Here is a 14,238-nt window from a genome sequence, read left to right on the forward strand (position 1 = left end):
TTAGTGTACGATTAACAAAGCGGCCCACGTTGCTGTAGCCATGTCGATAAAGTCATATCGATAAACTATCGACATTTCTTGCAATTTTAATTTTACTTCAAAGGCTTAACGATACCTAAAATGACCAAAAACGCTTTTATTCTTTATTGTGGTTATCAGATCACAATTTTATAGTCACGCCCCTGCAGGGAACCAAGGGAAAGTTCAGATATTTAATTAAAATACATAAATACCTCCTAAAATAGGTGTTCCGCAATAATTGAATTATATTATTATATTATAATATATTCATTATCCATTAGCATTTCAATTATGTTTATGTTTAACGAAGATATTGAAGCTTCAATTAATCGCTATTTCGTTCCGCTGTGTAGCGTTTATCGATATATAACATGATTAAAATCGACTTTTCACATCCCTAAAAGAGCACACATATACGCTTTTACGCACACATACACAGCCCGGGCGCATCAAGAAAGGCAACACTTGATTTGAAGTCCACCTTGTCAACAGTATGGTTGTCCTGTTTTGACAAACGGCATTTTAAAAGAGCGAGGAGAGAGAAATGATACTAGTTGCTGCGTCGTGAAAGAGAACAGAAAAGGTTGGGCCCTTGATAATGGCGAGATTTGAAAATTTTATGATAAATAAAAAATAAGCATCTACATATACATGAAATAAATAAGTTTATTAAAATACACAATAAAAGTTTCTAGTTTTTCTGTATTTTAAAACAGTGGACTCACCGCGAACCACCAATGAAGTTTTGGTTCTCTGTCGCACTTACGTACGAATTAACAAGTGCGACAGAGAGGCAAAATTTCGTTCGTTGTTCGCTCTGAGGGCTTACCGCGAACCACGTTCGACGTGTTGCCTCTCTATCGCACTTGTGAATTTGTCCGTAAGGTTGACAGGGAGGCAACACTTCGAACGTGGTTCGCGGTAGGCCCTCAGGTTTAAAATGTAGTAGTCACACGGTCCTGCAAGAACGAGAGGGAAATTATTGTGACAAACTTATCAAAATAGCTTTCTCATTCTAGAAGCAGTATCCTGCACATGATCCTGCACCTGCAGGGTTACATGCTGGATCGTGAGTACAAGGTTTAACTGAGTTTAAACTAAAATATTTTTTTTACTAGCAACACACTTTAGCTGTCAATGTCAACATGGCATGTCATTATTGTCATTCAACACGTATTATCAATGTTTTTATTGCTTTCATACAGTTAATCATTAATTTCTCACTAATTTGTGCTAAATGTTAACTCCTTACACAAAAAATGGACAATAGCATAGCATTAACAATGGAAAATGTTTTGAGAAATGATTCAGCATGTAGAATATGCTTAGTTCAGGGCGAGGGCATGCAAGCCCTTTTTGTTGAAGGGAATGGTATAATAGAACAAATAGAATATTGTACTGGCATAAGAGTAAGTTAAACAAAGTATTTTTCACCTCAGCAGCTCGAACAAGGATACTTTGCTTCTTAAAAACAGTGAGCAAAATCGCATTTTGCTCACTGAGTCATTTTGTCTCACTTAGTGAGCAAAATCGCATTTTGCTCACTGTGTGTCACACTCAGTGAGCAAAATGCGATTTTGTTCACTGAGTGAGACAAAAAGACATTCAAGTGACCTTTATAGTCAAATGTCATTTCAACATGCGGGGTCTAATACAAGTTCGATATACTTGGGTTCTATTATCTCTGTCCCTTTAGGTATGTTCTCACTGCTTAGGGTGAAAAATTTTGTGTACTACACGAGATCAAAGTTATGTACATCTCTTGCGCTTTTGAATCCCTTACTACGCTCAAGATTCTAAATCTTTCGCTTGCACGGGACTCAAAATAAGCACTTGAAGAAATAATAAAACTTTGATCTCTTGTTGTGCAAATAACTATTTCATTCTTTAAGTACATAAATTTCTGAATTACCAATACTGGACTAATTTAAAACGTAGCTGTTTCACTTATTCTTACAATAAATTATTTCTAGTTGGAAAAAATATTTGTAATTTTCTATTAGTATTTTATTACGTCCTTACATCTATGATACAGAGATAGTGCTAAGAGTTACGAGCCCCGATGCATATGTTTTCGTCAGGTGACCCCATTTTTTGAGGTTCTCGCGTTTGTTCAAAACTAATGTTTTTGTTTAATAATTACTAATATTTTATGTTTATACTAATGTAATTTAATTTAATATGGTAATACTCTGCAATAACTAAATCCAAATACAAGAAATACCGTTTGTACTGAAAAAAAAAAATAATGATTTTTTTTTTTTTTTTTTGACGGGTAGGATTACAACATATGTGAAAAGGGCTATTACCAGGGAAAACAATAGGGTTCTGCCAATGTACTGACAATTTTGTTTCGAGCCCATGCATGCAGCAGTGCTGTAAGAGAGGACAATATGATTTGGACAACGTTTTTGAAAAGTCCTTTTTTTCAGCAATAAAAGTCTTATGCAATTTTATTATACGATCAAAATAAACTACATTAAACATTGCTATTATGGTTCCCATTCATCATCATCATCTCAGCCATAAGACGTCCACTGCTGAACATAGGCCTCCCCCTTAGGGGGGTGAATGCCATAATCGCCACGCTTGGCAGGCGGGTTGGCGATCGCAGTCGAGTACACCGAATTTGAGGGACGCTGCTGCCCATGTTTCCCATTACTGGGTCATTATATGTTCATGTGTAAAATTTATTAAAATAAATAAAATTGTTGCGTGGAACTAGACGAAAACATATGCATCGGGGCTAGTAGTACATCTAATTTACAATTTTGACTACTGGTTCAGATTGTATACATTACTAAGTCTGCCTGTTTTTTGTAAGTAACAGCAGCAAAAAGAACTGATTTTTATCTTTTCCCTGGGGAGTTTATTTAGACTCTATATTATTGTGTAAGAGATTGTATGATTCTCCCTGTCTGTTCTCGAGTGACAGAGATTTTTGTGTAAACTATAACTGGCATACTTTACAAGTGCATTTAATTCATTCAGATCTACTGATCATAACTCAGACAAATGATAAAGTGTTTGTGTGTTAGTATTCTCTCTCCTGATACAGGTATACATATACTTACAAGGAGGACTCAAAACGAATTGTATTCAAATTGTACTGTTTAACACAATAAACATTTTTTCATTTTTCATTTTCATTCTATTAAGAGTTAGGTTGTATTCTAGTTTTGAATTAAATTAAAAAGTACCTGTTTAATAATAATAGCTATCAGTGGTGGCACATCCTTAAAATGTGATTTCCACCAGCTTGCCTGTTTTTGGACGTTTGAGCAGAGTTGTAACGGAAATATGTAAACAAAATTATCCCCAGAATATGTTTGACGCGCCGCCACTAATAGCTATAGACATCTACCAGCAGTATCTAATTGCATCTCAATTTGTAAAATAATGATATATTCATATTCCAGCTCCTCAATGAACCTACCCTCCCCTCTCACATCTGCCCCCCCTGCCTCACGCACCTCTCCATCGCGCACTCCTTCAAGTCCACCTGTCTGTCCTCGCACCACACGCTGCACCCGCACGCTCAGACGCTGGTCAATACTGATGTGAAGATTGAGCGGGACGATGATTGGGTGAAGGTGGAAAGGAAGAGTAAGAGGATCAAGATGAAGAAGGAGAAAGAAGACAGGTGAGGGTTTGTTGCTAAAGTCTGGCAAACACAACTTGTCAGTCAGTAGGGACCAAGAAAAATATACTCATCCCTTTCTTTTGGTAGTAGTACTAGTGTAAGACAAAAACAGTACAATTCTCTCTGTCTATGATTTAAATGAGACAGTCTTGGGCCAAGCTATACTTATATTTAATTACACAAACGGGTCTATCGCGATATGATTTCAGCTGATGTCACGGAAAGACTGACGTCCCAACAAATGTCACCCATAGACCCATTTGTGTAATTAAATATGTGTACAAAACGCGAGACTTTAAAGTGTTAAACTATACTTAGCTGTAGGTTGAGATGAGCATTATGAAATTTTGTTGTCTTTTGTTCTTGATTACATTTTTGGCCATTTATTTTGTGGTGTCAAGCCAACTTAACACATACCAAAGATAAATACATTTTTAGTAAATATTTGTACATCTTTGTCTAAATACATATAAAAATTTTGCAATTACCAACCAATGAATGAATCACAAGAAATCTCTTTTATTTATTACCAAGGAATAGCTCAGACTACGAGTATATACTTTTTAAAACTATTTTTACAAGCATGCTTTATTTTTTTGCATGAATTTAGTATTTTTGTTACCTATTTAATAAAAATAAAACTGTTAACTATCGTAAGGTCGTATATCTGCAGTTACTTTTATATTTCCACTACCCAAACAAAACTAGTAAAACTACTATAATTGAAATTAAAACATTGGTGTTTGAAGTATTTTATTATGAAGTATAATCAAGTGCATTGAAAAACAAAAGTGAATTTCTGTGAAGATAAAATAATACAGACTGGTAACTCTCGCAAGCTCGTACGAGGCTATTGCGTTTGTTACGATTTTGAGATCTATTTGCATGCCTTAAGGTTGCTTACGCAAATGCATAACTTGCAGAGATACGATCTTGCGAAGTTGCCAGTCGTATTTTTTAAAAGGTAAGTCTATTATTCCGTATAATTTATCCCTTGTAGCTTTAGATGTATCATACAGATGGCGCCAGCATAGGTTTTGCCTTCAATCCTACGAACAGTGTCAAATTCTTGTTTTTTTTTTTTTTTTATGGCCTGGTTTCTTGTCCTTTAAGCCAAATCTCATAGGACAAATAATATGCGGGCGCCATCTATATAAATGAAAAACCTTTGACAGTTGCCAACCCCATTGTATATTGCCTCTCTTGATACTTGTAAAACTTGAATTGAACTACCTAATTCTAATTTAATAATTTTTCTTTTAGAATTAAAAATCGAAAACCACCCCAGGCCCACGAATATATCTACACAGAAAACAATCAGACCATGTATGTTAATATTGGGAACAGTTTCACCGAACCAAGCTTATCTTCAACCGGCTCCGACAGAATACCTGGCGACTCAGTCTTGCACGAGAAAACACCAAAGAAGAGATCCAAAAAAGGCTCCGCTGATGCCTCAAACTGGGAGACAAATAGAGTCAAGAAGGCTAGAGAATTCGGGAGAGCGTATTTGAGTCAGAAGCGGTTAAAAGGTGTAAAAGTCGGATTTGAAACAAGGAAGGAACGAAAAATGGGACCGCCTTGCTTCTCTAGCTTATGTCGTAAAAGCGCGAAGCGAAGATGCGATATCATAAAGGATAAAGACAGAAAATACTGTTTTAACAAATTCTGGGGGTTAAATTGGACAGATAAAAAGCAATACGCTATAGATTTAGTAGATGTTACTCATTGTAATAATAAAAAGGTGAATGGCGAGTCGAGAAGGACAAAGACTATTAAGTATAACTTGGAGGTCAATAATGAGTGTTGGCCGGTTTGTAAGAAGATGTTTTTGAATACGTTGAGTGTGGGAGAGAAGACGGTGTTGGGTTGGTTGGAAAAAGCTTGTGAGCAGGCGGCCATGAATAACACTAGTTAATATAATAGAGAATAATTGTTGTACAGTCAGCATGAAATACGAAGTGGCCAAATATGGCAAATTTATCGTAACACACAAAGGTGTACAGTCTACCTGCAATAATTTGTTACACAATGAAGGCCGCAAAAATATCTGACACGATCTTATTTGTAGAGCCATAAGAGCGTGTCACTTATTTTTGCGGCCTTCGAAGAGTAACATATTATTACAGGTGACTGTACAGTCGGTTTCCTAACATCCACTTTCCATAAAAACCAGTTTGATGTATTCAAAAGGTACTTAAATACATAATACAGTACGTAGCGGCCCCCTTATTTAACTATCTTTCGTTAAATTTCAATAATGACGATTATTTAGCTGTGGCGCTAGTGTGCACGTTGATGGGCTCTTATATAATGTAATTACATTAAATAGAATACGTCACAATTTTTACGCCAAGTGCAAAATAACTCATGTACCTATCATATGACATTGTAATGGTAACATTAAATAATATTCTATTCCGATCTGTTGTTTGTCTTATCTCCTAATCTATCATCATGCCCAGTAAAGGCAGTAGGTATACCACGAGCAGTGGGGAGACACTCCTGACTTCGGTCGAACTCGGCTCCGTTCGGCTCAGCATTGCTCCGAGCAATTATTAGGGTTGGCACCACTTGACTTCATTTTGCGTGCACGACCACAGATAAGATAATCACTTGAATTTTGACAACCCTAAATAGCCGAAAGGGATCGCGCTATATATTAGATAGGGATAGCATGATTCGGCCCTGAATCGCTGTCAAACTTCGGGTTTGTAAGAAGTGTCCTTTCTGTACGGTAGTACTATTATTTCTTCTGTGCCACGAGTGCGCAGCGAGATTTTCGTGCACGAGGTAGACGTAGACTATCGTCCATTTCTAATCAGGGTTCCATACCCGAAGTGTAAAAACGGGACCCTATTACTAAGACTCGTCTGTCCGTCTGTCTGTCTGACATTAACTATTTTTACATTTCTTCTACAAGTAATAATAATTCTTTGTTCTTAACAAAATGGTCATGTTGCTCATCACCGTTAAAGATTCGATGCTTTGGTAAGCTAGAAATGCTAGAATATGGCTGAGGGCAGGTGTGGCTCACTCCGCGATTTCGTCGCGTCGCAAGTAGCTACAAGTACAGCCATCCCACACCAATTTTGGAGGCTAGCCGCAGGCCGCGTGTGACTCTTACGCCATATATATCTGTCCTAATCGTAACAGACGCGTTTTGTTAACTAGATAGTGAATCTTCTGTACCTAGTACTATTATTTATTCTGTGCTGAGAGTAAAGTACGAAGAACGGTCAAGGAATTTAATTTCAGATTGCAGTAGCATTTCGTACCTTATAGTCACAGTGACTATTAGGTACATATATAGGTAGTTCGTTTTTAGGGTTCCGTACCCAAAGGGTAAAACGGGACCCTATTACTAAGACTTCGCTGTCCGTCCGTCCGTCTGTCTGTCACCAGGCTGTATCTCACGAACCGTGATAGCTAGACAGATGAAATTTTCACAGATGATGTATTTCTGTTGCCGCTATAACAACAAATACTAAAAACAGAATAAAATAAAGATTTAAATGGGGCTCCCATACAACAAACGTGATTTTTGACCAAAGTTAAGCAACGTGGGGAGTGGTCAGTACTTGGATGGGTGACCGTTTTTTTTTTGCTTTTTTTTTGTTTTTTTGCATTATGGTACGGAACCCTTCGTGCGCGAGTCCGACTCGCACTAGCCCGGTTTTTTTTAGCATTAGAAAAAAGGTAAACAATCTTGACGTGTCTTTTTATTGAAAAATGCTTTGAAAAATAAGTCACGGCAAAAGAAGATTATTTACATTCTTTTGCTTTCATAAGTAATAGTTACTGATTTTTAAAAAGCGTTGTGTCAGATATAAGACACGTCTAGATCGCGTAGTTAACTGTAATTATGAGCCTAGCTAGTTTTATATTAATTATCTCTGCGAAAAGGTACTAAACGGTATGGAAATTAAATCTTTGACGGTACATAGCAAAGCCAGGTGTTCCGCGCCTCCCGTGTACCCTCCGTGTACCCTCCGTGTACCTATCACTACTGGGAAACTTAACTAGACCAACTATCCAAGCCTACAATTGCAGTCCAGACCCAGAACCAGACCCCGACCCAGACCCGCCCAGCCCTGAGCCAGACATCAAACCCCCTAAGTGCAAGCTGACTTACAACAAGGTCAAAGGTCGGAGACCTAAGAAATTCAAGTTTAAGAGGCTATGGTGTGAAACGTGTGAGATAAAGTTTGATTCGAAAGAAGAAAGCGATGCTCACAGGCTTGCTAAGCACCCGGAGGACCCTTGGATGTGCGAGGTAAGCCGTTCAAGTCATAGGTGAATTTAGTGATCCAAACGACTCGAGCCTTTTAGCTCTATTTTAGGGTTCCGTACCCAAAGGGTAAAACGGAACCCTATTACTGAGACTCCGCTGTCCGTCCGTCCGTCTGTCACCAGGCTGTATCTCACGAACCATGATAGCTAGACAGTTGAAATTTTTATATAGCTAGCGGCAACAGAAATACAGCAGATGATGTATTTCTGTTGCCGCTATAACAACAAATACTATAAAGTACGGAACCCTCGGTGGGTGAGTCCGACTCGCACTTGTCTTTTTTTAGGGCTCGCCTCATCTCCTGAGGCTTAATAAGGTTATTAGCCCCAAGAGTCTATGCTCTTAAATGTAACTGGGCTCGGGGGCTAAAGTGCTAAATAGGCTTTTTTTAAGAGGCTTAATAAGGTTATTACTTATTAGCCACAAATAAAATGCAAATAAATAATTTCTGATTTCAAGAATCTAGGCTCTTAAATAGAACTATAGTTCGTTTTTTTAGCATTAGAAAGAACTTGCAAGAAGGTAAGCAATCTTGACATGTCTTTTAATTGAAAAACGCTTTTTAAAAATCAAAAACTATTACTTATGAAAGCAGAAGAATATAAATGACCGTATTAGATTCATAACTGTTACATATTTGCCGGGACTTATTTTTAAAATGTGTTTTTCAATTAAAAGACACATCAAGATTGTTTACCTTTTTTCTAATGCTAAAAAAAACGAACTATAGGCTCGGGGGCTAAAGAGCTATATAGCCTTTTAGCCTCTTAAGCGTCAAGTCAAAAAAGAGCTAAAAGGCTCGAGACTTTTGGATCACTAGGTAAATTAACACAAATTATACATAGTTAAAGATTGTATTGTGTGTTATCAGCCTTACGTTAATTGATTCCAGGGTATGTCCTACTAGCGACCCCAATCGTTATCTAAAAATAACCCAAGTAGATCGTGATTATATACAAGTAAAATAATATTAGTATAGTGTTGCAGAAGAACATCTTCCAACCATCCTCTATATTAATTTTCAGGAAAAGGAAAATGTAACCGTGTTGGAGTACTTTTTTTACTTCTTAGGGTGCAATTATGTTGGATTGTTCGCCGAATCAAACAATTCCGGTTGCTTAGCAACCCCGTATTTTGATACAGCCATCTCATTTTAACAGCACCTGTTAACACAAAAAATAACCAGCTTTTACTACTAGATATGCGGAAAAGTGTTCGCGCACCGCGGCTCGCACTACACGCACGTGCGCTCACACCTCCCTCCCCTGCACGGTTGCGCGCACTGCGACTACAAGACCTGGCACCGCCACGACCTGGTCAAACACCTGCGAATCCACGCCGGTGAGTCCTGTACCATCTACACTGTGAACTGACAGTGTTCGCACACCGCGGCTCCCACTACACGCACGTGCGCTCCCCCTCCCCCCTCCACGGCTGCGCGCACTGCGACTACAAGACCTGGCACCGCCACGACCTGGTCAAACACCTGCGTATCCACGCCGGTGAGTCCTGTACCATCAACATTGTGAACTGACAACGTGTTCGCGCACCGCGGCTCGCACTACACGCACGTGCGCTCACACCTCCCTCCCCTGCACGGCTGCGCGCACTGCGACTACTGGCACCGCCACGACCTGGTCAAACATCTGCGTATTCATGCTGGTGAGTCCTGAAAATTCAACTAGATGTAAAAGGTCCCCAGTGTCAAAGTAATAAATATTTTGAGGTGTAAAGACTCTCCAGTACTGTGCAATCCTCCTACACTGCGACTATAAGACCTGGTACCACCACAACCTAGTGAATTGCCTGCACATCTACGGCGGTTTGTTCTACAATGTCCTTGGGGTCATCCATTAATTACATCACACGTTTAGGGGGAGGGAGGGGGTCAAGAAAATGTGACATATTGTGACATGGGGGAGGAGGGAGACACAAACTTTGTGACGTCACTTTAACTTCATCAGTAACCGAAAATTTATTTAAATTATTTCATTCGCTGTACATTTAAATAACAAGTTTTTAAAACGATAATCGTTTTTATTCGTTTAATTTTCTGTCCTAAGCAGTTTTGGGTTATAAAATTACTAATATTTATATCGTCAAAAATATTTTGATAAAATATTAATAATACTTAGGTGCTTACTCAATTCGATTTGGCGATTTCGTAGAAAAAATGTGACGTCACACTAGGGGGGAGGGGTTTGCCAAATGTGACCAAGTGTGACAAGGAGGGGGGGAGGGGTCAAAAAACCTAGAAATTCGTGTGACGTAATTAATGGATGACCCCTTAATGTAGCTTTTACTCGTAATTTAAATCAGAAATTATTTATTTGCATTGATACAGTATGGGGATGTTACAGATCTTGTACCTAGCTTGCATGCAAGCGTGCGTTTACCGTGGTCACTAAACGTCAATTAAAAGTAATTAATTATTCAACACTTCTTGTTTATTACTCAGGTGTGAAGCAATACCAATGCACGCAGTGCGCGCGCACGTTTCACACATCATCTAACCTGGTGTCGCACGTGCGGCGTCTGCACGACCGCGCGCGCCCGCACCAGTGCAGCCAGTGCCAGCGGCGGTTCTTCGACAAAACTAAACTGAGACGGCACATGGACAGCCACAACGACGTCAAACGGTAATACACACCTCCTGGGATGGAGCAAACTCGAATTACACGCCTTTAGGACCAAATAATTCCACCATTAATTCCAGCTTGCTGGGAATTAATTCCTCTAAGGACTATTTTTGGATCTAATTTAACCGCAAAAAAGTTAGAGTTTGTCGCGTCACCTCGTTTTGAGAGCACTCCCCTGAGTGCCGCAGCCAGTATCGGAATCCTTGGTGTCGACATTTCGAGCGAAGTCCAGTTCCGCGGTCATCTAGAGGGTAAGGCTAAATTAGCCTCCAAGAAGCTCGGTGTGCTCAACAGATCGAGACGGTATTTCACACCGGCCCAGCGCCTACAGCTTTATAAGGCGCAGGTTCGCCCACACATGGAATACTGCTCTCATCTGTGGGCAGGGGCACCCCAATACCAGCTTCTCCCTCTGGACCACATCCAACGAAGAGCGGCTCGAATTGTCGACTGCCAGCGGCTTTCGGAACGGCTTGACTCCTTGGCGCTGCGTAGAGATGTGGCCTCGCTCTGCATTTTCTATCGCATGTATAACGGGGAGTGCTCCGAGGAATTGTTCGGATTAATCCCTGCCGCTTCTTTTCGCCATCGCCCTACGCGACAACATTACCATCTTCATCACTTGGATGGTTGGCAGTCCTCAACTGTGCGTTTCTCCAGAAACTTCCTGCCTCGCACAGCCAAACTGTGGAATGAACTGTCGCCTGCGGCATTTCCGGACCGATACGACCTTCAAACCTTCAAGAAAAGAGCGTACTCCCATCTTAAAGGCCGGCAACGCACTTGCAACTCTTCTGGTGTTGCGGGTGTCCATGGGCGGCGGTAATCGCTTACCACCAGGTGATCCGTCTGCTCGTTTGCCTCCTATTTCAAAAAAAAAAAAAAAAAAATTGGCCTATTATGTATATTAATCTATGCAAGGCGTAATATGTATATCATACAATGTCGCTCGATTCGTCTTTAGACTGTAGAATTTGAAGACACTTAAACCCTATAGTTCATTTTATAGCATTAGAAATAAGGTAAACAATCTTGATGTGTCTTTTAGTTGAAAAACACGTTTTTAAAATAAATCACGGCAAATATGTAACAATTATGAATATAATACGATCATTTATATTCTTCTGCTTTCATAAGTAATAGTTACTGACTTTTGAAAAGCGTTTTTCAATTAAAAGACATGTCAAGATCGCTTACCTTCTTTCTAATGTTAAAAAATCGAACTATAGTTAAATTACTCAACTAAAACATTAGTTAATGTCAAAGTATATCATAAAAACATGCATTCCAGCTTTGAATGCGAGGTCTGCCACTCGTGCTTCACCCGCCGCTGTTACTGGAAGAAGCACCTCCAGAAGATGCACGGCATTACGGTGCCGCCTCAGCGCCCGGGCCGGCAGAAGGTCAACTTCCTGGTGGGCGAGGAGCTCATACGAGACACGGACCCCAAGTGTGAGAAGAGTGCGTTGACTTACTCCCTCGCACCCCGCTCTGAGTAGCTCCAGAGCTCCGCCTTTAAAATGTGTTCAAAACGCGAAAGATTTAACCTCTAGCCGCCCATACGTCAAACTTTGCCAAGCAAAGTGAAATTTTATTTTGTCAACACAAAGTTGAAATTAGAATGGAACGGGAGACCTTTTTATAGGTCTCTGGGCGGCTAGTGGTTAAATGAGGGGGTTCATTTAACACTTAATAATGGCTGAGGTGTTAAATGAAACTAAAACCAAATTTTTTGTGTTAGCTTCGATAAAGATAGAGAATACTAAATGAGAAGCAATAAAAAAGTTAACTGCAATAAAATGTCTAAGAGTTGACGCAGATTAATCTAATTTTTTTTTAGTAAAATTCTAAATAATTTACATATTAAACAGTCTATATGTTATGTTCAATTGTATATGTTCTTACTTTATTTGTAAATAATTAAATACGTCGCACGGCTATTTAAGTCGCTGACGGTGATAACTAGGGGAAAAGTGGCATACAGGAGCGGGCTTATGAAAGAGCTACTTGCATTATTTTGGTAATTTCGAAACGAATTTTGTACGTGATTTATTTTATAAAGTGAAAACACTTTTACTTTCAAACATTTAACTGGTACCAGGCGTGACTCACTCCGCGATTTCGTCGCTTTGCTACAGGTAGCTAAAAGTACATCCGTTCGACCCCAATTTTGGGGTTTGCCATAAGCCGCGCGTGGCGCTGTCGCCACCTAGCGGCCATATCTGTCCTGATCGTAACAAACGCGTTTTGTTAGAGAGTGAGTCTTCTGTACCTATTACTATGTCTATTATTTATTCTGTGCTCGTACAAAATTCGCTATGAAACTATCGAAATAAGTCGAGATGTATAATGATGGAGGGTAGGGGTAGGGGTAAGTCTCCGCGCGCGCCCTTTGGTGCCGGATATACAGTGTGGAAAGATAAGTCGGGCCCTGGAGGGAAACTACCTTAAATCCTCAAGCTGGCTCATATTACTTAAATGAGACATTCCGTTATTTTTAAAAAGAAACAAAACTGCATTTAAAGAAGTTTCTTTTATTCTTCAATTAGGCTTGTCTAAAAAAATCTTGAGTACTAAATATTAGATTTTATGGATATTTTATACGACAGACGAGTGTAAGACCTAATGTTTCTTGGGGAAATGTTATCATTAACATCAACAGTATCGACTAGTAGAATAAAATTGCGAGTGTTTATTTTTTGGAATTTTTAGTAGGTTCGAGTCCCGGGCGAGGCAAGCGAATTTTAGAAAATCATTCAATGCAGTTTTGTTTCTTTTAAAAAAGAAAGGAATGTTTCCTTTAAATAAAATGAGCCATCTTAAGTATTTAAGGTAGTTTCCTCCAGGGCCCGACTTATCTTTCCACACTGTATACCAGTGCCCTGTTTATCAAAAGCTTGTAACTTATAATACAAACGGAAGTCACTTTTTGACAGCTTTTGTTAGATAGGGACATCCACTTATATTACCTACAAGTTACACGCTTTTGAGAAACGGGCCCCGGAGGTTTCAAAACCTGGCTCCTTCATGGCACTTCTTCCCTAACATATCCTTTGGATCGAAAACGGCAAAAACGGCAAATTTATGGGACACAATGTTGTTGTTAAACTAAAATGTACCTACATTATTTTATACATTGTGGAATATATTTTATATTAAGTTGAATGTGTTTTTTTTTACAATGTTGTCAATTTTCAATGGGTTGCTGGAGAGATGCTCTATGTAACATCGACTCCATTTGCCTTGTACTCACTAAACTATACTGGTAGGCTTCATTTGCACGAGCCATCGCCAGCATGCCACGAGCCACGAGAATCCGTCCGTACGCTAATTTCGATTTAACGGCTGACGCTTAAAGTCGTAAATCCAACAACGCTTGATAAAAAGCGTCACCGCTATCGTGTGAATAAATACACATGTATCCATTTGTGTCATTCAAACGCGCGTTGTAAAAGCGCTCGTGCGAATGAGGCCTGACAAAATTCGATTTGACCTTCGCCATATCGCGGGTGCCTACTAACAGGTAGGTAAATAAAGTTGCTCATGCCACTGTCTAAAAAAACATTATGATTTTCACAACTTTTATTCAAACAAATCTAAATAAATAAAATAACAATGGATACCTTATTCACACTCAATGT

At 39.3% G+C, this 14,238-nt stretch overlaps 1 protein-coding gene across 3 annotated transcripts; it reads left to right on the top strand.

Moving 5' to 3' along the window:
- The first annotated feature begins 1,186 nt into the window (after positions 1-1,186).
- Positions 1,187-13,762, top strand: LOC134676186 (zinc finger protein 22-like). Of its 3 annotated transcripts, none has more exons than XM_063534513.1 (6): positions 1,187-1,430; positions 3,441-3,664; positions 7,718-7,953; positions 9,335-9,460; positions 10,417-10,597; positions 11,889-13,762. In XM_063534513.1, exons 1-6 carry the CDS (start codon positions 1,281-1,283, stop codon positions 12,094-12,096), a joined length of 1,125 nt encoding a protein of 374 aa, XP_063390583.1. In that variant the 5' UTR covers positions 1,187-1,280; the 3' UTR covers positions 12,097-13,762. The 3 variants fall into 3 exon arrangements, with proteins under 3 accessions (XP_063390583.1, XP_063390582.1, XP_063390584.1); XM_063534512.1 differs by lacking the exon at positions 9,335-9,460 and adding an exon at positions 9,158-9,299 and having other exon boundaries at positions 7,718-7,940; XM_063534514.1 differs by lacking the exons at positions 7,718-7,953; positions 9,335-9,460; positions 10,417-10,597; positions 11,889-13,762 and adding an exon at positions 4,928-5,824.
- The last annotated feature ends 476 nt before the right edge of the window (positions 13,763-14,238 follow it).

Source organism: Cydia fagiglandana, chromosome 24, assembly GCF_963556715.1.
Source record: "Cydia fagiglandana chromosome 24, ilCydFagi1.1, whole genome shotgun sequence".
NCBI lineage: Eukaryota > Metazoa > Arthropoda > Insecta > Lepidoptera > Tortricidae > Cydia > Cydia fagiglandana.